General features: G+C 42.2%; 1 protein-coding gene across 6 annotated transcripts in view; it reads left to right on the top strand.

Annotated features, from left to right (window-relative positions):
- DENND2B (DENN domain containing 2B) overlaps positions 1 to 19,699 on the top strand; it is a 177,917-nt gene that overhangs the window by 107,541 nt on the left and 50,677 nt on the right. For all 6 annotated transcript variants that reach the window (XM_042957454.1, XM_042957450.1, XM_042957449.1 and 3 more), the window contains one exon: positions 19,211 to 19,315. In XM_042957454.1, the coding sequence (XP_042813388.1) occupies positions 19,236 to 19,315 (80 nt within the window). In that variant the 5' untranslated portion in view covers positions 19,211 to 19,235. The remainder of the gene's footprint in view (positions 1 to 19,210; positions 19,316 to 19,699) is intronic.

Here is a 19,699-nt window from a genome sequence, read left to right as displayed (position 1 = left end):
TCCCGGTTGCTGTCCTCAGGATGTGGTCCAAACTGAGTCTGTCCATTTGACAGTGTGGAGTCCAGAACTCAATACAGTATCCCAAACATTAAGTTCCAGGGAACACTCCAGCCTGGAGCCTTTCCTGCGTTTCTGCTTTTCTGTGTTTTCTCTGGGCCCAAGCAATGGCCGATGGAAAGAGAAGGTCCTGGACTTGGCCAGACTGAGAACATCTTCATATCTGGCTGGCTAACCCTAAAAGTGAAAACTTTGTTTTGTCTTCTTTCTGGCTTTGCCCCCAACCCCTACCCCTCTCCCTTGATATGGACAGTCTATGTACAGCCTTGCTGCCTGCCAGTGGCTTGCCTTTCCTTTTCTGAGTCACTGCCCTTCATTACCAGGGAAATTAGCATGAAAAAGCAAATTCCAGTTCTATAACTTTATTCTGTTCTAGCCCTTTGTCACATTCTGTACCCCAACCCCCACCAAAAATGACAAAAGTTGAGTCTTGTGACATCACAATAGTTAGCTATTGTATCAAAGGCCATGATGTCACCAACGGAGGATTATAACTTCAGGGAAGAATGGAGGGAGGGAGTGTAGCAGGCTAGAGACTCCTTAGGAACAAAGGAGTTATTTTTATGCAAATCTTCACCCAAAAAGCAGCAGTGGCCTTTCTATGGATGGGCTGTCTGTCAGTGGAAGCCCTCACCCAGATTCCCATTGCTCCCTCCCTCTGTGGATTAATGGTTTGGTTTGTGGACATTGCCAAAGCCTGAGCATGTGTGGAAGTCTCCTGCTGGCGGGCTGGCTTCTGGGCTGGCTTTGGGTTTTGTTCATGAAGTCAGTACTGGATAGAGCTTTTTAGGGAGGGAGTTCAGAGGAGAGCCTGGGAGCCTGGGGTGAAGCTGACACGGATGTGCACAGCCTCCAGGTTGAGAGAGAGCTGATGTGCAGCCACTTGTCTTCCGGCAGAGGGGCAGCTGTTCTGTCGGGTGCCGTGTGCCTCCGCGTGCCCTCCATAGACCTGAATGCTTGCTGCTCACCTGTTTCTGGGGCAGGGTTGGGTGTGCCCTGGGGACTCCTTTTTGGCTCCTGGATGCAGAGATGTAAAAACACCTGCTGCAGATGTTCCCAAACGTTCTCAGTTCGTGGGCCCTTTATATTTCAGTAATTTTTTCACAGTGTCCGTAGACATTTAGGTCTAAACAATTTAGTAAGTACTTATATCCTAACAACTGACTACCCATTTGAAAAAATTATACACCTAAATGGAAAGGAAACATACTTTTATTTCATAAATAATTACAGTTACTAAGTAGTGGGTCATACTGGGCCCTGTACCATGTCTCACATCTTAGTATGGGGACAGATGGTGGCTACACTTGTAGTGAACATGACATCATGTATGAACTTGTAGAATCACTATTTATACACCCGAAACTATTGCAACATTGGTTGTCAACTAGTCAAAAAACCCCTCACATCTTGGAATCAGATTGAATATTGCCATCCTCATTTCCTGTTCTACATTGCTTTTCACATGGTACTCGCTTTTTATCACTGTAGCTGCTGAAAACCCAGCTTCACCAAGAAATGGCATCACTAAAAAGAATGTAGTGTGATCTGATGTTAAAACTGTGAACTCGTGGGGTGTCTGGCAAATGTTGAATATTGCTCTGTTTCCCTCAAAAAAATGAAAATATCTTGTATTTTACTGTGAGTTCATTGCAGTGCTCTAGGATACCTCAGCACACAGTTTGAGAATCACAGACCTGCAATTGCCAAGCAGCACTTGCTTTGTTTAAAGGAGGAAAAAGAGGCAAATTCTGTCCCCATAATGACTCTTAAAGAAGTTGGACAGATGGATGGACAGAGTCCCCTTACCTGCAGTCTCTGCTTCGGCATGACTGCACTTTTTGGGGAAGGCCTTTCTTTGACCAGGGTCTGTCTTTGTGAGAGTTTCTGTTCCTGAGTGGGGAAGAATGATGAAGAGAAAAGGCCTGAAGAGCAGCAAGAGAGGAGCATCTCTTATATTTATTCTGTGCTGATTCAGGGCCCTCTGAAGTAGTTGGCTTAAAGAAAAATGGGATTTTTAACACCAAGAATTTGGGGGCAAGGCAGAGGACCTCTGCTAATATCCTTTTCAAACTCTTTCCACATAGAGCTGGGCTGCAGGTGTGTATTTGGGATAGAGGATGGCTTCCTGCTGCAAGGTATGACAAAGACCAAGGGACTGATGTGCTCTGGTATCAATTATAGAGCTCAATGCTAACCTTCTCCAGACTCTGGTGTCTGCCACTTACTGTGTATCCCTGGGCAAATTACTTAGCCTGAGCCTCAGTTTCTTCACCCATAAAGTAGAAATACTGACAGAGTAAATGAGATAAATGCATGCATAGAGCCAGCAAAGTCTGCTGTATATGTACACTTTCATCTACTACCTTCCAAAATTGAGGAACAAAGGGCTTTTCTCCAAAAGTGATCTGGCCAAGATCTGCAGTATGAGAATAAATCTACTTCTTCATGATAATTCTATGTATCTAATGTTCTCAAATCTTCTGAGCCCCTTTAACCTGTGTACACACTCCGTGGATTCCTTTTTCATTCTCTAAATGACATTTAAAAAATGAACAGAGTTCTTATTTAATGTAGTTAATTTATCAGCGTTTTCCATTAGGTTGTCACTTTTTGTGTCCTGTTCCAGAAATCTCAGCCTCCTCCAAGGTCTGTCTCTTTGGCTTTTGCTCATGGTTTTTCTTCTGTTTTCAGTGCTCCTCTTCTGTCTTCTTTATCTTTCCCAAGCCTCGCAAGACCCAGCCCAGTATCACTCTCTGTCTTCTCCAGATGCCCTCCTAAAATCCATTCTTGCCACCTGATTAGGTGTCCTTCTCCTTGTTCCCAGAGCTCTGTGTTTATACTTCTTTCACAGCTCTTGTTACATTGTACCAGAATCTTTTTAAATCTAAAGCAGGCAGGATAGGATAGCTGCTCAAGGGCAAAGACCAGATTAAAGCACAGTGGTTTGGGGGCTTGGCTGGGAAGATATTCTCAAAGGGTTTGAGTAAGTAAATAATTGAAAGCATTAGGTGCCCACACCTGGCCCTCTTCTCTACTTCTCTGACAGTATTTCCCAACCTATCTTAACCTGTTCCCCCTTTGGATGAACATAAAAATCTTGTGGGCAGATCGTGAATCCCCCAGGGAGTGTAATCCTGATTGAGAGTTAACTACATTCTAGTGCTTCACAGAGGTCTGTTCAGTAGTATCCAAAATGTAGACGTGAGAAAAGAGAGGTCCTATAATTCGTTAAGATCCATAGAAAGGACCCTTGCATTTTGCAGTCAGAAAGTCCTTGTAATCTTTGCAGAGAGCAATTTCAGGTCAGTTCTTAGGCTGCAGCCACCCCTGCCCTGAATCTTTTGGATGCTCAGAGGGCTGGTCCTTTTTGAGTTTTCTGAGTGGGTAGGATTGTTGCAGGTAGGGTTAGATTCTGAACTGGAAAGGCTTGTGGGGTTGGAAGATGGGCCTGGATAATGGAGCCTGAAGCTGTTCACCCTGTCCAGGGAGGGCCACTCTGAGCTGGTGGCAAATTTTTTCATTCAAAAAATATTTTTTGAGGGCCTACTGTGTGTCAGGCAGTGTTCTAGCCACTGAGGACACAGATTATGAACAAAAATCCTTAGCTTATATAAACATAGTAAGTGGGGGAAAAAAAAAGTAGTATGTGAGATTGCAATAAATGATATGGAGAAAAATAAACTAAGAAGTGGGGAATAGGAGTGGTGAGGGGTCACAGAATGGAGGAAGGTTATTTTTGGTTTTGTTTTTAAAGATTTTGTTTTTAAATAATCTCCACACCCAATGTGGGCTCAAACTTGCAACCCCGAGATCAAGAGTTGCATGCTCTACTGACTGAGCCAGTTAGGCACCCCAGAGAAGATTTTTTTTTAAGTTTTATTTATTTATTTTGAGAGAGAGAGAGAGAGCACATGCTGAAGGGGTAGAGAGAGAGAGAGAATCACAGGAACGTTCTACACCATTTGTACAGAGCCCAATGTGGGGCTTGAACTCACGAACCATGAGATCATGACCTGGGCTGAAATCAAGAGTCAGACGCTTAGCCGACTGAGCCACTCAGGTGCCCCAAAGAAGGTTTTTTAGTGGTAATTTTGTTAATACTAAGTTTTTACAGTGTGGTCAGGGAAGGCCCCATTAAGAAGGGGACACATGTGACCCAAGTCCTGGAAGAAGAAGGAGCAGGCTCTCTTGCGGGGTGTTCTCTAGTTACAGGGCATGGCAAGTATGAAGGCCCTGAGGTAGCACATGCTTTGGGTGTTTGAGAAAGCAACAAGGAGGCAGTGTGGCTAGTGTGGAAAGAGTAAGGGGAAGAATAGTTGAAAGGAGGTCAAAGATCTCATTGGGCCCCAGATGAAGGGCCTTGTGAGTCATTTTACTTATGAGTAAAAAGACTTGCTTTTACTTTGGGAGCCATGTCAGGGTTTTCAGCAGAAAGGTGACAAGATCTGCACTAATGCTGGTGGTAGGTTATTGAGGGTCTGCTCTGATAGTTATTGTTTTCTCAGTGAAACAGGAAGCAAAGTCAGCTAGAAGAGTAAGAAAAAGGAAAGAGATTTTAAGATTGAGAATGGGGGAAAGCTAACCCACTGACTAGAGACTTCAAGTGTGTTCCCTCTTGGTTCTGAGTATCCTCTGGCTTTTGTAGATGGCTTCTCATTGGTCTCTGTGTTCTCATTATAGAGGTGGGATATTCTGCCTAATGCTACAGATAGAAGAATGGAAGTATGGAGACTTGTGCAGTCCCTTTGGCCCTTACTATTCCCTAGTCTTCTTCTGAGAAAGTTGGCTTGTGGATGGTGTATTTTTTAGAGCAGGGAAGGCATCTTTCCATCAGTCAGGTTGAGTTTACCTAGACTGGAAAGCATGGGAAGGGGGAGAAGGAGGTCAAGATTTAGGATCAAGAAAGGCTTCAGAAAGAAGTTGACACTTGAGTTGAATATTCAAGAAAGAGTGGGGGAGGAGGACATCAAGATAGAAGGAGTTGGTTGAACAAAACCTTAAAGACATGAACATTATTGGCATCTGCAGGAAATGGCAACCAGTCTGCTGTGGCTGGCCGGAGGAAGGCACTGTGTGAGACAGGTCTGTGGCCTTTGAATCATCATCATGATTATGGGATCCACTTCTTGCCAAAGTGAACGAGGGCAGTGGTTAGCCCCAAGGAGCAGGGATTTTTGTGGGGCAAGCCTCTGTTCTACTTTCTTCTTCCAAGTGTTGCCAAGTCATTCGATGGAGCAGGCTCCGCTGTCCTGGCAGAGCTGGGTTCAGCTGCTTGCTGACAAGCTGAGTTTCCAGACCAGCTGAAACAGCCATGTCTGGGTTTTTAAAACTATCTTGGAAGCCACCAGATTTCCTTTGGCCTGCAATTGCCTAACAAGCCCTCACCCCATTTCAGGCTTTCAGGAAACATTTAAACCCAGCTCCCAACCTCCACAGAATCTGTACTGAAGTGGAGAAGGACCATCTGGCAGGAAAAGGGATTGAAAATGGTTGAGGTTGAAAACCCAAACTTATAGGCCTCTTTGAGGAGGAGGGTTGGGAAAGAGGATGTGGGAGTGATAAATGGACAGTGAAGAGATGGAAAGAGCTTATTTTTTTTCTGATTATTATTCAACAACAACAACAACAAAAATCATCTTTTCCCGTGGCTGCATGAGGAAGATTTCAGCCTCATGGTGACCTGTAAAAACACCCAGCATTTCTGACTTCCCAGCAAAACAAATCTCAGTTCCTCTCCGCTTGACCCGGCTTATGATTCCCTTGACATTTTTGCTTGAAGAGCTTTCTGGACCTAGAATCTGAGAACCTGGGGCTGGCATGGAAAGGCTCCAAGGTATAAGGTATGTAGAGGTAGTGACAGAGAAAAAGGGTCTGGCATTTTGGAGGGAAGTATGGGATAGAGTTGAGAAGATCATTCCTGGCTCCCTTTCTAAAGCTTCTGGTGCCTACCCAGCCAAACTCTGAGCCCACTTTGTCCCCTTTCCTTGTAAGCCCTTGATTTTAGGCACAGCAGAGCCAAAGACAGGTTTTGGGCAGATAACCAATAAGAAATGAATCGGGAAAGGAGGGGAGGAAAAGGGGGATGAAGGAGGAGAAGCCAGCGTGAATGAGATGAAGGCAAGATTCCCAGGAACAGCCTTTCCTTGTGGGTGTGTTGGATGAGAACTTGTTACTGAAGCAGCGTTCAGGAAGATAATAGGGATACTTGTGAGGAGATTGATTGAAAGCCTCAAGGTGGACAAGATCGGCTGAGGGGTAGGAGGAAAAGGCCTGCCATTGACAGTCTGACTGGGTGGCAGCCACAGTGGGAAACTCTCATCAGCTTTACAGCAGCTGTGACTTTGGGAAGAGAAGGAGCACACTTTAAAGGATATGCCCTGTGTGGGATTTCTAGGGCCCTTTGTCATCCTTGCCTCTGACTCCCTGGGGGTCCTCTTCTGTCATCAGTTAACAAGTCAGATCACATTTAGTTGAACACCCAGGGAAGAACTAGCTAGAACTGCTCCATAGCTTTCTCAGCCATGTGGGGACAGAGGAGGCCAGCATGGCAGGAGAGCAGTGTCGCTGAACTTCCTAGGAATGCCAAGCAACAGAGAGGCTGTGCAGGTGAGCTGTTAGTCCAGGCAGAGCCATGAAAGGGAGACAAAGCCCTTCCCACCTTACTCTAATCCAAGGACATCTGCTGGAGAGAAGGAAAGACACAAACACTCTTTTGGGAACTCTGGTTTGCATGGTTAAAGGGAACTCATTCTAATGATGATCCTCCCTGAAGCTGGTAGAGCCAATATTGGTTGCTGGGACTCTGGAAGGAGGAAATTAAAGACCTAAGCCCTCCTCCAGGGAGTTGCTGGTCTGTTCCTTTTCTTGGCCAGGGACCAGTGATGAGAAAAGGTTGCAGGAGGGAGTCAGTAAGAAGGTAAGGAGGGTCTGAGTAGGTGTTCCCTGGGCAGGGGTAGTAGGAATGTTGACCTCACCATGGTCAGATGACAGCTGTACAGACCTGTACAGTCTCCAGGCTGCAACCAGGTTCTCAGGGCACACATGGAGCTCTGTTCCCCTTCCCACCTCTTCCTTCTCTTTGGGCTGCTTCCTAAGCTGCCACATCCACGTGGGAGATTGCTTAAGAAATGGGTGGAATGTAGTTGTTAGCAGAAATTCTCTTACATGGTTTAGAGATTTCCTTTGTCAGGTGTCTTGACTTCTTACCTGGACCAGTAAAACAGAGTGCTTGACAGTGACTGTCTTTCCTCTCAATGGCGACTTTAACCCTAGCAAAATGGGAGGCTTTCTTCCAAATGCCTGTGTCTATTCCTCATCACTCTCAAGCTTCATATGTCTCCTCCTTCAGGGCAAGGCATATTGTCACATCCACAATTAGGCCTGCAGAAAAGTATCATACAGACATTTAGAAATATCACCTAAACAAAGGGAAACAGGTTTTTTTTTGCTCTAGGATAGGAAGGTTCATTCTTAGAGTCTGGGCATCCCTCAGAAGGAACTCCCTTAAGAGACTGACCTGATGGTCCCTTCTTGGACCTTCAGAGAACACAGATATTCTCTGTGGTCATGGGATTGGATTGTAGGGAGAAGTGGGAGAGAGAGTTGCAAGATGAAAGCTAGCCTGAGCAAAAGCTGGGAGCCTTTCAGAGGTCTTTCCTCCAGTGACAGTGAGGAGAGAAAATGGGGGGTTTCAAGTGACTAAGAGGCAGCGCCCTGGACTAGACTAGGCTCCTCTTCCCTGCACTGCTCAGGCCCCGCTGTACAGAGGCTTTGTGTGGATGCTCCACAGGGAGCATGCTTCTGGTACGGTACCTCCTAACCTTTCCCTGCTGGGACTCAGGCTGGGGCTGTAGCACTCACCTGCTGATAGAGTCAGGTCACAGAGCTGAGTAAAGCTGGCCAGCTGTAGGCACTGGGTGGGCAGGGACAGTGGTAAATTGGAGAGAGCTTGCTGCATCTAAGTGAGCCACTTCTGGGGCGCCTGGGTGGCTCAGTCGGTCCAGCGTCCAACTCTTGGTTCCGGCTCAGGTCAGTGATCTCATGGTTTGGTTCCTGAGTTTGAGTCCCGCATCAGGCTCCCCGCTGACAGTGCAGAGCCTGCTTGGGATTCTCTGTCTCTCCCTCTCTGCCCCTACCTTGCTCACATTGTCTCTCTCACTCTCAAATAAAAAAATAAAAAATAAATGGGCCACTTTTACTCAGTCTAGTCAATTGTTGCCACACAGAAATGCAGTGACATCAGGTTTTCTGGTTTTTCAAGAGAAGCCAGAATCTGATTTTTATTTGTATTTTATTTGTAACCACCCACTTTTTAAAAATGTTTGACAACTAGGGGTGCCTGGGTGGCTCATTTGGTTGAGCCTCTGACTTCGGCCCAGGTCATGATCTTGTGATTCACCAGTTCGAGCCCTGCATTGATCGGGCTCTGTGCTGACAGCTCAGAGCCTGGAATCTGGAGCCTGGAGCTGTTTCAGATTCTGTTTTTTCCTCTCTCTCTGTCCCTCCCCTGCCCACTCTCTGTTTCTCTCTCTCAAAAATAAATAAATGTTAAAAAAAAAATAAAATGTTTGACAATTCAAATTATTTAAAAATAAAGGGAGGGCCAGATAAGACATATTTTTTTGCTCTTGCAAACCATCAGTTTATGTCTTGCAGACACCAGTTTATGTCTTCAGGTATAAACTCTTTTTCCCAGGAGTTAAAAGTGAGGAGAAAGTGAGGAAGGTGGATGTTAGGTACCAGAGGTGGGTGGCAGGAAGAGTTGTTTTGAGATATAAGAACACTGGGCACACCAGAAAATTGAGTAACTGTTTAGAGGAGACATTGATAATGCTTTCATATTATTATCCATATTGTATTATAGATCTCATATTGTACCTGCTCCTTTGTCTTTGAGGGTCAGTGGTTCTGTGCAGGGTGGGAGCAGCTGAGGGGTGGGAGGAGGAAGAGGAGCTGAATGAACATCCATCTTTTATTTGCTTATAGCTGGGAAAATCCTTAGGAGGGTAGTCAGTAGTGACCCTTTGTACCTTCCCAAGTCCTCAGAGAGTGGTAGGACAGAAGTTTTCACACTTACAGATATATAAACTAGCTTAAAATGCAAATTTCTAGTCCCCATTCCTATAGATTCTCATTCAGGAGGTGGAGGTGGGGCCTGGGACTCTATTTTTAACAAGCAGCCCACTGATGTTAAGGCAAGTGAGTGCACAGTGGAGTCAGACAGAGCTGAGGCCACATTCCTGTTCTGTTCCTTTGCTGCATGAGTGATCTTGGGCCAATCATTCAGTCTCTTTGAAACTAAATTTCCTGATTGGAAAAATGGGCCTGTATCATCACTACCTTGCAGGATGGTGAGAGCAGAATCAGAAGATGATTAGAGATAATGCAGGGTCCTGGCTCTGAGCTGTGGCACTGGTGCAGGCTCAAGTGCCTGTGTGGCCACTTTCTAGCCAAGTGACTTGAGGCAAGCTATTTAACTGCTCTGTACCTTGGTTTCCTTGGTATGTGTAAATAATAATACCTACTTCATAAAGTTGTTACTAGGATTAAGTGATTTAATACATGTGAAGCACTTATAACTTCAGGTATTACAATTGTATAAAGAATGTAACAGCATGTCTTAATAAATGTACCTTTGCTTTTCCTTAGGCCCTCTAACTGTGGGTAACAAATAGGTTGAGGCTCACTTCAAATGTCACTTCCCTATGAGACATTCCTGGGGTACACTTTTTACTTGACTCTTGTCCCTTTATTGTTACATCCTCTAGGGCAAGGACCGTGTCTGTCCATTTTTATATTCTAGTACGTTTGCATAGTGCTTAGCATAGTATAGCAAACAGATTGAATGACAGTACCAGCGACTCTGAAAATGACTTAAGGTCAAGAATGGTTGCCTTCCACATACCCACAGAAGCATGATCTGGAAGAAAAACCTTTTATTAAGCTTTTGTATGCCAGGCAATCATGTGAGGTAGGTCATGTTATTATTATTGCTCTTATAGTGACAAAGTTTAGTCTTTGAAACTCACTTGTTCAGTATCACTTAACTAGCAGTTGATAGAGGCAGGGTTGGACTTAGTTATTTGACCCCAAATCAGGTGTTCTTCCCACTGCACCTCAAGTACCTGGGACTGTGGTTTGTCTGTCTCAATGCAGTTTATAGAAAAATTCTGGGGGTACCTAATTATAGTCCTTTCTCTGGATAGTCCTGACTCTTCAGATAGTTGTCTATAATTTGTTAGAGCTAGGGTTTTGAGCAATTTGTCATTGGTCGTAGATGCTAATTGAACAATTCACTTTCTAAACATGCAGTTTCTTCTTGGACTTTGCCACTGATGGGCCTGAGAACAAAAGAGTGTCTCAGTTCCCTTCTCTGCTCCATGCTCAGTGGCTATTTCCTCTAACTGGAGTGTCTTCTCTCCTTGCAGCCCGACTAGCCAAGGTATCAGACTGAAAGCATAGATGAGAACCTGGAGTTACTCTTAGGGCCCTGGGAGAAGCAGTGCCCCCCAGGAAGCCAGCCATGCAGAGTGCTCACGTCTGAGCTTCAGGTGTAAAGGGTTAGCCTGTGCCTTAGTTCCTCAAGCCCCTAGATTATTCCCTGAGCTGATAGACCTGGCCTAGTGAGAGCAGGTGGGAGGAAGGATGATGAGTTGGCATCTCTGTTCTTCTGACTGAGCAGGCCTGTCTGGGGTTCTCAGCAGTGCCTGCTCAAGATGCCTGAACTCCTAGGCTACTTTTGAGGCTAGCAGCTGCGATCTTGGAGAAGTGTGATCAAGAGTCCTTGCCATAGGCCTTGTAACAATTTTGATCCACTCCTCTCTTGGTTACCTCTTCACAGGATTTTTCTTCTTGGCCCAAGAAATGTCAAAGTCATCTGTATTTTTCTTTCTTACTAAGTTGGCTCTGTGTTCTCATATTCAACTACGTAAAAGCATTTGTGAGAAGTGGGTCCACCCTCCTTAGATCGGAAATATGGGAGAAGAAAGAATATATTTTTTATCATGTTATTTTAATATTTTTCAGTTTCTGGTCTTTCTACAAATCTTCTGCCCTTTCCCTAAGGACCTGCCCTGGAGCTGCTAGAGCATGTCTAGTGTTGTTTTGATGGGTTATGATGGTTATTGTGACCATTGTTACCATGGGCACGATTGAAAGCTCATACTTAGCAAGTTGATTCCTTGTAGTGCTGTGCTCCCTGAGGACCCTGAGAACTGGCCTGGGAAAGCTTCCAGAGGCTGCCTTTTCTCTCCCTTCCTTCTGTTGTGCACACAGCCATATGCCAAGCACTTAACTTGGCATGGGGCTGAGAGCCAGTGTGCACAGGCTGGTGCAGGATTGACTTTTCCTCCTCCTCATTATCATCATCATCATTACCATCATCACTAACATTATGCTGTATACTTAGGTTTAAAGATTTTTTTTCCCTAACAGATAGAGAAGGGTTTTCTCTACTTAATGAAGGATAAAAGTGAGTCTCAGGTTTGGTTTTCTTTCAAAAGCATCTGCAGTCTTCACAATGGAGGGACGTTTCATTACTATCACCTGATGCCTGCTGGCTTCTTCCTCCCTTTCCAACTCCCACTTTACCTGCTCCCACCATCAATAAAACCATAATCTGGAGAGCCTCCGTGATGAAGTTAAAGAAATTAGAGGAAGTGCATTTCATATTGAAATTAGGAGAGAACTAGGAATGATAACAAAAATTACGGTTGGGCTTATTTTTTGCCATTGAGACCAATTGCTCTTCTGCACCAAGGTAATAAGTAAGACAGCCTCTAGGATTAAGGCCTTTAGTGGCTGTCAATAAATATGTTTAATTTTTTTTTTTTCTAAATCCAAGTTAGTTAACATATAGTATAATAATGGCCTCAGGAGTAGAATTGAGTGATGCATCACTTGCATATAACACCCAGTGCTCATCCCAACAAGTGTCCCCCTCCCCCATTTAGCCCATCCCTCCACCCAACACCCCTCAGCAACCCTCAGTTTGTTCTCTGTATTTAAGAGTCTCTTATGGTTTGCCTCCCTCTCTCTTCTTATTTTTCCTTCCCTTCCCCTATGTTCATCTTTTGGGTTTCTTAAATTCCACATATGAGTGAAATCACATGATATTTGTCTTTCTCTGACTGACTTATTTTGTTTAGCATAATACCCTCTAGGTCCATCCATGTTGTTGCAAATGGCAAGATTTCATTCTTTTTGATTGCCGAATAATAGTCCATTATATATATATATATATATATATATATATATATATACACACACACACACACATATATATACATATATACATGTGTATATATATATATATATATATATATATACATACATACACACACTAAAATAATATTCCGTTTTATGTGTATATATATATATACACACACACACACACACACACACACACACACATACACACACACATTTATAGTGCTTCTATAAATATTGGGGTGCATGTGTCCCTTCAAATCAGCATTTTTGTATCACTTGGATAAATACCTAGTAGTGCAGTCGCTGGGTTGTAGGATAGTTCTATTTCTAATTTTTTGAGGGACCTCCATACTGTTTTCCAGAGTGGCTGCACCAGTTTGCATTTCCACCAGTAGTGCAAAAGTATTCCTCTTTCTCCACATCGTCACCAACATCTCTTGTTGCTTGAGTTGTTAATTTTAGCCATTTTGACAGGTGTGAGGTGGTACCTCATTGTGGTTTTGATTTGTATTTCCCTAATGATGAGTGATGTTGAGCATCTTTTCATGGTTCTGTTAGCTATCTGGATGTAAACAAATATGTTTAACTTTCACATCCAAATATACTTCATTTTGGTCTGTGTGATGGGAATACCAATCAGAGTGAGAATGGCTGTTCAGCTTCCAGGAAGGGGTGCTAGTTCAGGCCAGAATGTACGTTCACACTGGAAATATGCTTGGTGTATCAGTTGTGTTCTCTCTCACATCCGCTCTTCAGGGCACTTAAAAAAAGGGGTTTTTTTTGTTTTTTTTTTTTTTTGTCCTTTTTATTTGAACAGCTATCTTGAGATATAACTTACGTACTATAAAATTCATACATTTTACTTGTTTTAGTATGTTCAGAGTTGTGCAACCATCACCACTAATTCCAGTACTTTTTTTCACCCCAAAAAGAAGCCCAAACTCATTGCAGTCATTCCCAAGTGTGCCACTCTCAACCCAACTTAGGCAATTACTAATTTACTTTCTGTCTGTATAGATTTGCCTATTCTGGACATTTTGTAAAATTGGCATGAGGTTTCATGCATGTTATAGAATGTATCAGTATTTCTCATTCCTTTTTATGTGTGAATAATATTCCATTGTATGGATATACCATACTTTTTTATGCATTCATTCACTGATGATCATTTGGATTTGTTTCCACTTTTTGGCTATTATGAATAATGCTGTTATGAACATTTGTGTACAGATATTTGTGTGGACACAGTTATATTGCTCTTGGGTATAAACCTAGGAGTGGATCATGCTGGGTCATATGGTGACTCTGTGTATAACTTTTTGAGGAACTGCCAAACCGTTTTCCAAAATGTTTGCACCATTGTACATTCTCACCAGCAATGAATGGAAGTTCCAGTTTCTCCACAGCCTCACTAAAAATTTTTTTAACATTTATTTATTTTTGAGAGAGAGAGAGAGAAACCGAGCATGAGCAGGGGAGGGGTAGAGAGAGGGGGAGACACAGAATCTGAAGCAGGCTCCAGGCTCTCAGCTGTGAACACAGAACCTGATGTGGGGCTCAAACCCATGAACCGTGAGACACATGACCTGAGCCGAAGTCAGATGCTTAACAGACTGACCCACCCAAGTGCCCCTTAATTTTTTAATTTTTAATTCTCTTATTTTTACAGATATCTTTATTGCATATGCTCTACCTAACTATTGGACTCAAGATTCTGAGGCTTGCAGTGGATAGAGCTAGATAAAGTGCCTGGTCTACTCTAGCACTTTATAAACCATCAGTGAATATAATGTCCTGTAACATCATCTAAACTGTCTTAGTAAACAAATGTTCTACTATAGCAAGGGTCAGGAAACCATGGTCCATTGGCCAAATCCCAGACATTCACCACTTGGTTTTGTAAATACAGTTTTACTGAAACGTAATCGTTTATGCCTATTAATTTACATACAATTAGTGGCTATTTTCATATTATGTGAAGAGTTCAGTAATTGGAACAGAGACTGTATGACCTATATAGCCCAAGATATTTATTATTTAGGCCTTACAGAAAAATTTACCTACCCCTGTTCTAGACACAAATTAGTATTCTGAGAAAAAAAGTGGGAAGGAGTTCTACCATCAAATAAGTCCAAGAAGTGGCATATCTCTTCATGAAAATTTAAATTTTATGCTAACAAGAAAAAAATCTAGAGTTCTGCGTAAGTATGAACATACATATACATATACAAACTCACACATATATATCAACTTGATTTTACACCATTACTTTACAGAGTTTTTAAATTTAAGTACAATTTAGTTAACATATAGTGTAATAATGATTTCAGGAATAGAATTTAGTGATTCCTCACTTGCATACAATACCCAGTGCTCATCCCAACAAGTGTCCTCCTTAATGCCTCTCATCCATGTAGCCCATCCCCCCACCCAACATTCTGCCAGCAACCCTCGCTTTGTTCTCTGTATTTAGGAGTCTCTTATGGTTTGTCTCTCTCTCTGTTTTTATATTATTTTTGCTTCCCTTCCCTTATGTTCATCTGTTTTATATCTTAAATTCCACTTATGAGTGAAATCATATGATATTTGTCTTCCTGACTGACTTATTTCGCTTAGCATAATATACTCTAGTTTCATCCACGTTGTTGCAAGTGGCAAGATTTCATTCTTTTTGATTGCCATGTAATATTCCTGTGTGTGTGTGTGTGTGTGTGTGTGTGTGTGTGTGTACCACATCTTCTTTATCCATTCATCTATCAATGGACATTTGGGCTCTTTCCATACTTTGGCTATTGTTGATAGTACTGCTATAAATATTGGGGTGCATGTGCCACTTTGAATGAGCACTCCTGTATCCTTATAAATCCATTTATCCTGGATAAATACTTAGCAGTGTAATTGCTGGGTTGTAGGATAGTTCTATTTCTAATTTTTTGAGGAACCTCCATACTGTTTTCTAGAGTGGCTGCACCAGTTTGCCCTCTAACCAACAGTGCAAAAGGGTTCCTTTCTCCACATCCTCACCAAAATCTGTTATTGCCTGAGTTGTTAATGCTAGCCATTCTGACGTGTGTGAGGTGGCATCTCATTGTGGTTTTGATTTGTATTACCCTGATGATGAGTGATGTTGAGCATTTTTTCATGTGTCTGTTAGTCATTTAGGTGTTTTCTTTGGAGAAGTGTCTATTCATGTCTTTTGCCCATTTCTTCACTGGATTATTTGTGTGTTGGGTGTTGAGTTTGATAAGTTCTCATATAGATTTTCGGTAATAACCCTTTATCTGATATTCATTTGCAAATATCTTCTCCCATTCCATCGTTGCTGTTTAGTTTTGCTGATTGTTTCCTTTGCTGTGCAGAAGCTTTTTATCTTGATGAGGTCCCAATAGTTCATTTTTGCTTTTGTTTCCCTTGCCTCTGGAGATGTGTCAAGTAAGACATTGCTGCAGCTGAGGTCAAAGGGGTTGCCTGTTTTCTCCACTAGGATTTTGATGGTTTCCTATCTTATGTTTAGGTCTTTCATCCATTTTGAGTATATTTTTGTGTATGGTGTAAGAAAGTAGTCCAGGTTCATTCTTCTGCATTTCGCTGTCCAGTTTTCCCAGCACCATTTGCTGAAGAGACTGTCTTTATTCCATTAGATATTCTTTCCTGCTTTGTCAGAGATTAGTCGGCCATACGTTTGTGGGTCCATTTCTGGGCTCTCTATTCTGTTCCATTGATCTATGTGTTTGTTTTGTGCCACACTGTCGTGATGATTACAGCTTTGTAATACACCTTGAAGTCCAGAATTATGATGCCTCCAGCTTTGGTTTTCTTTTTCAACATTACTTTGGCTATTTGAAGTCTTTTCTGGTTCCATACAAATTTTAGAATTGTTTGTTCTAGCTCTGTGAAGAATGCTTGTGTTATTTTGATAGGGATTGCATTGAATATGTAGATTACTTTGGATAATATCAACATTTTAACAATATTCGTTCTTCCAATCCATGAGCATGGAATATTTTTCCTTTTTTTGTGTGTGTCTTCTTCAATATCTTTCATAAGCTTTCTATAGTTTTCTGTGTATAGATTTTTTTTACCTCTTTGGTTAGGTTTACTCTAGGTATTTTATGGTGTTTTGTGCAATTGTAAATGGGATCAATTCCTTGATTTCTCTTTCTGCTGTTTCATTATTGGTGTATAGAAGTGCAACTGATTTCTGTGCATTGATTTTATATCCTGCAACTTTGCTGAATTCGTGTATAAGTTCTAGCAGTTTTTTGGTGGAGTTCTTGGGTTTTCCACATAGAGTATCACATTGTCTGAGAAGAGTAAAGACTTCCTCTTTACCGATTTGGATGCATTTTATTTCTTTGTGTTGTCTGATTAGATAACAGTGGTAAGAGTAGACATCCTTGTTGTGTTCCTTATCTTAGGGGGAAAGCTCTCAGTTTTTCCCCATTGAGGATGATATTAGCGGTGAGTCTTTCATATATGGCTTTTATGAACTTGAGGTAGATCCTTCTGTCCCTACTTTCTTGAGGGTTTTTATCAAGAAAGGATGCTTTATTTTGTCAAATGCTTTTTCTGCATAGTAACATTTGTTTTTATCTGTCTGTTTGATTATAGCCATCCTGGTGGGTGTGCAATACCCAAGGGCAATACCTTCTTGTAGTTTTGATTTCTGTTTCTCTGATGACTAGTGATGTTGAACATTGTTTCATGGGCTTATTGGCAAATTTTACAACTTTAGAGAAATGTCTATTCAAATCCTTTGTTTACTTTTTTTAAGTTTATTTATTTTGAGAGAGAGAGAGAGAGCGAGCATGGGAGGTTTAAGTTTATTTATTTTGAGAGAGAGAGAGAATCCCAATCGGCCCCGCACTGTCAGCACAGATCCTAAGGTGGGACTTGATCCCATAAACTGTGAGATCATAACCTGAGCTGAAAACAAGAGTTGGATGCTTAGCTGTCTAAGGCACCCAGGCACCTTCCTTTGTCTACTTCTTAATTGAGTTATTTGTCTTTTTATTATTGAATTGAAAGAATTCTTTATATATTCTGGATATGAGCTCCTTAGCAGATATGTGATTTGCAAATAATATCCCCCACTCATGGGTGTCTTTTATTTATTTTTATTAAAAAAATTTTTTTTTAATGTTTATTTATTTTTGAGAAAGAGAGAGAGAGAGAGAGGGAGAGAGAGAACAAACATGAGAGAATCCCAAGCAGGTTCTGCACTGTTAGTGCCGAGCCCAATGTGGGGCTGGAACTCACGCACTGTGAGATCATGACCTGAGCCAAAACCCAAGAGTCAGATACTTAACCGACTGAGCCACCCAGGTATCCCTCACTGTCATTATTTAGAAGTAAAATTGATTTAAAAAATATTACTCTGTATCCTGAAAACTTGCTTGACTTTATATATTAGCTTAAGAGTATTTTAGTGGAATCCTTTGGATTTTCTGTGTACAAGATTATACCATCTGCAACTAAGAGATAATTCTACTTCTTCCTTTCCAATCTGGATGTACTCTTAAGTTATAACCTTTTTCTTCCTTTTATTATTTTAGCATAAAATAATGTTCCCTAAAGGATAATGATATATTAGCTAACTCTTTACAGTACATGAATGGATATTTTTCACTTTGTCAGTACTTAAATACCATAACATATATTACTTTTATCTTAATGGATATTAGAAAAAAATGATTGCTCATAATTTTATGGTGTTGGCTCGTATGTTACTTTATCAGGATATTCTTCCCTAAACATTTTATTTAAAATAACAGATCTTCAGGGGACCTGGGTGACTCAGTCAGTTAAGCATCCAACTTCAGCTCAGGTCATGATCTCTTGGTTGGTGAGTTTGAGCCCTGCATTGGGCTCTGTGCTGACAGCTTAGAGCCTGGAGCCTGCTTTGGATTCTGTGTCTCCCTCTCTCTCTACCCCTCCCCTGCTCATGCTCTGTCTGTCTGTCTCTCTCTCTCTCAAAAATAAATAAACATTAAAAAATTTTTTTTTTAAATAACAGATATTCTTGGTGGGGGGCTGGGTGACTCAGTCGGTTGAGCATCCGACTCTTGATTTTGGGTCAGGTCATGATCTCACCATTTCTGAGTTGGAGCCCCCACATTGGGCTCTGTCACTAACAACGCGGATCCTGCTTAGAATTCTCTCTCTCCTTTCTCTCTGCCCCTCCCCTGCTCGCGCGCTCTCTCTCTCCCTCTCAAAATAAATAAACATTTTAAAAAAGTGAAATAAGATAAAATAAAATAACAGATCTTCTTTACTTTCCGTCTACCCTGCATCATTTTCTTCTTCGTACCACCTGTCATCACCATACGTATTATACACAAATGTACACTGATGTATCACACATATGTGACATGTGCAGGTTTATTGCCTGTTTCTCCCCACTGAGATGTAAGCTCCCTGAGGGCAGAGACTTTGTTTCATTCTTTGCTGGATGGCAGTGCCTAGGACATGGGTGCTCAGTAAACATTTGTATTTGTTGAATGACTAAATGATTACTTGTATAGAACAAGGTTAAACATTTTGAGACAAGCAAGTCTGTTTCAGGTTGATTCAAGAAAAATGCTGAATAAATAGTTGTTCAGGAGGTATGCAAATAAGATGGAATTTGTAAAGGCTCTATGGCATGCTAGAAGTTTGGGACTTCTAAGAAACAAAAAGAGGTAGGATGGAGATGGAGTTTTGTCATTTTCTGTGAAGTGGTAAGTTATCTGTTAGCTCCTAGACTCATTCCCTAACTCAGATCAGGGGTCCCTTGAGGCTCCTCCTAAGCCATAATACTTGGAATTAAATACATGTGGGAAAGTGGTTCCTACCACCGCCACACAAACCCTCTTGGCAGTTTTGGAGGTCATCTGGAAATGTTTGAGGTGCTTTTGGCTGCCCATGGAAACTTGGCTTATAGGCCTTGTCTTCTTTGCAGGGCTCTGGGTTTTCAGAAAGCCGAAATGACCATGACTGCCAACAAGAATTCCAGCATCACCCACGGAGCTGGAGGCACTAAGGCCCCTCGGGGGACTCTGAGCAGGTGAGCAGGGGAGCACTGATGGGGGAATGGGGCTCACTGGAGGGTGGCATCAAGGGGCAGCCATATGGCTTTTGTCCAAAATGTAAATGATTATCATCATGACTCTGACGGTCAGCCAGGTGAATGATCCTGGCCCAGCTCATGCTGACACTGAAGCAAAAGCCATCTCTAATATATATGCCATTTTTCAGTTCTATAAGTGTTCATAGGGGAGAACAAACAGGGACCCTAAAACAGACTTTGATTTGTGCTGTTGGAGGAGCCTAGGGCTCCAGGAATGGAGCCAGCAAGAAGCAGCTGACGTTCTCCTGGCTGTATCCTTTTTCCTAAGATGGGGACAGCTTGGGGGCTGTGCCTGAGCTAGGCTACACTGTAGTGAGGGAA

Source organism: Panthera tigris, chromosome D1 (genome assembly GCF_018350195.1).
Source record: "Panthera tigris isolate Pti1 chromosome D1, P.tigris_Pti1_mat1.1, whole genome shotgun sequence".
In the NCBI taxonomy this organism is placed as follows: domain Eukaryota; kingdom Metazoa; phylum Chordata; class Mammalia; order Carnivora; family Felidae; genus Panthera; species Panthera tigris.
This window is presented reverse-complemented; position numbering and strand designations above follow the sequence as displayed.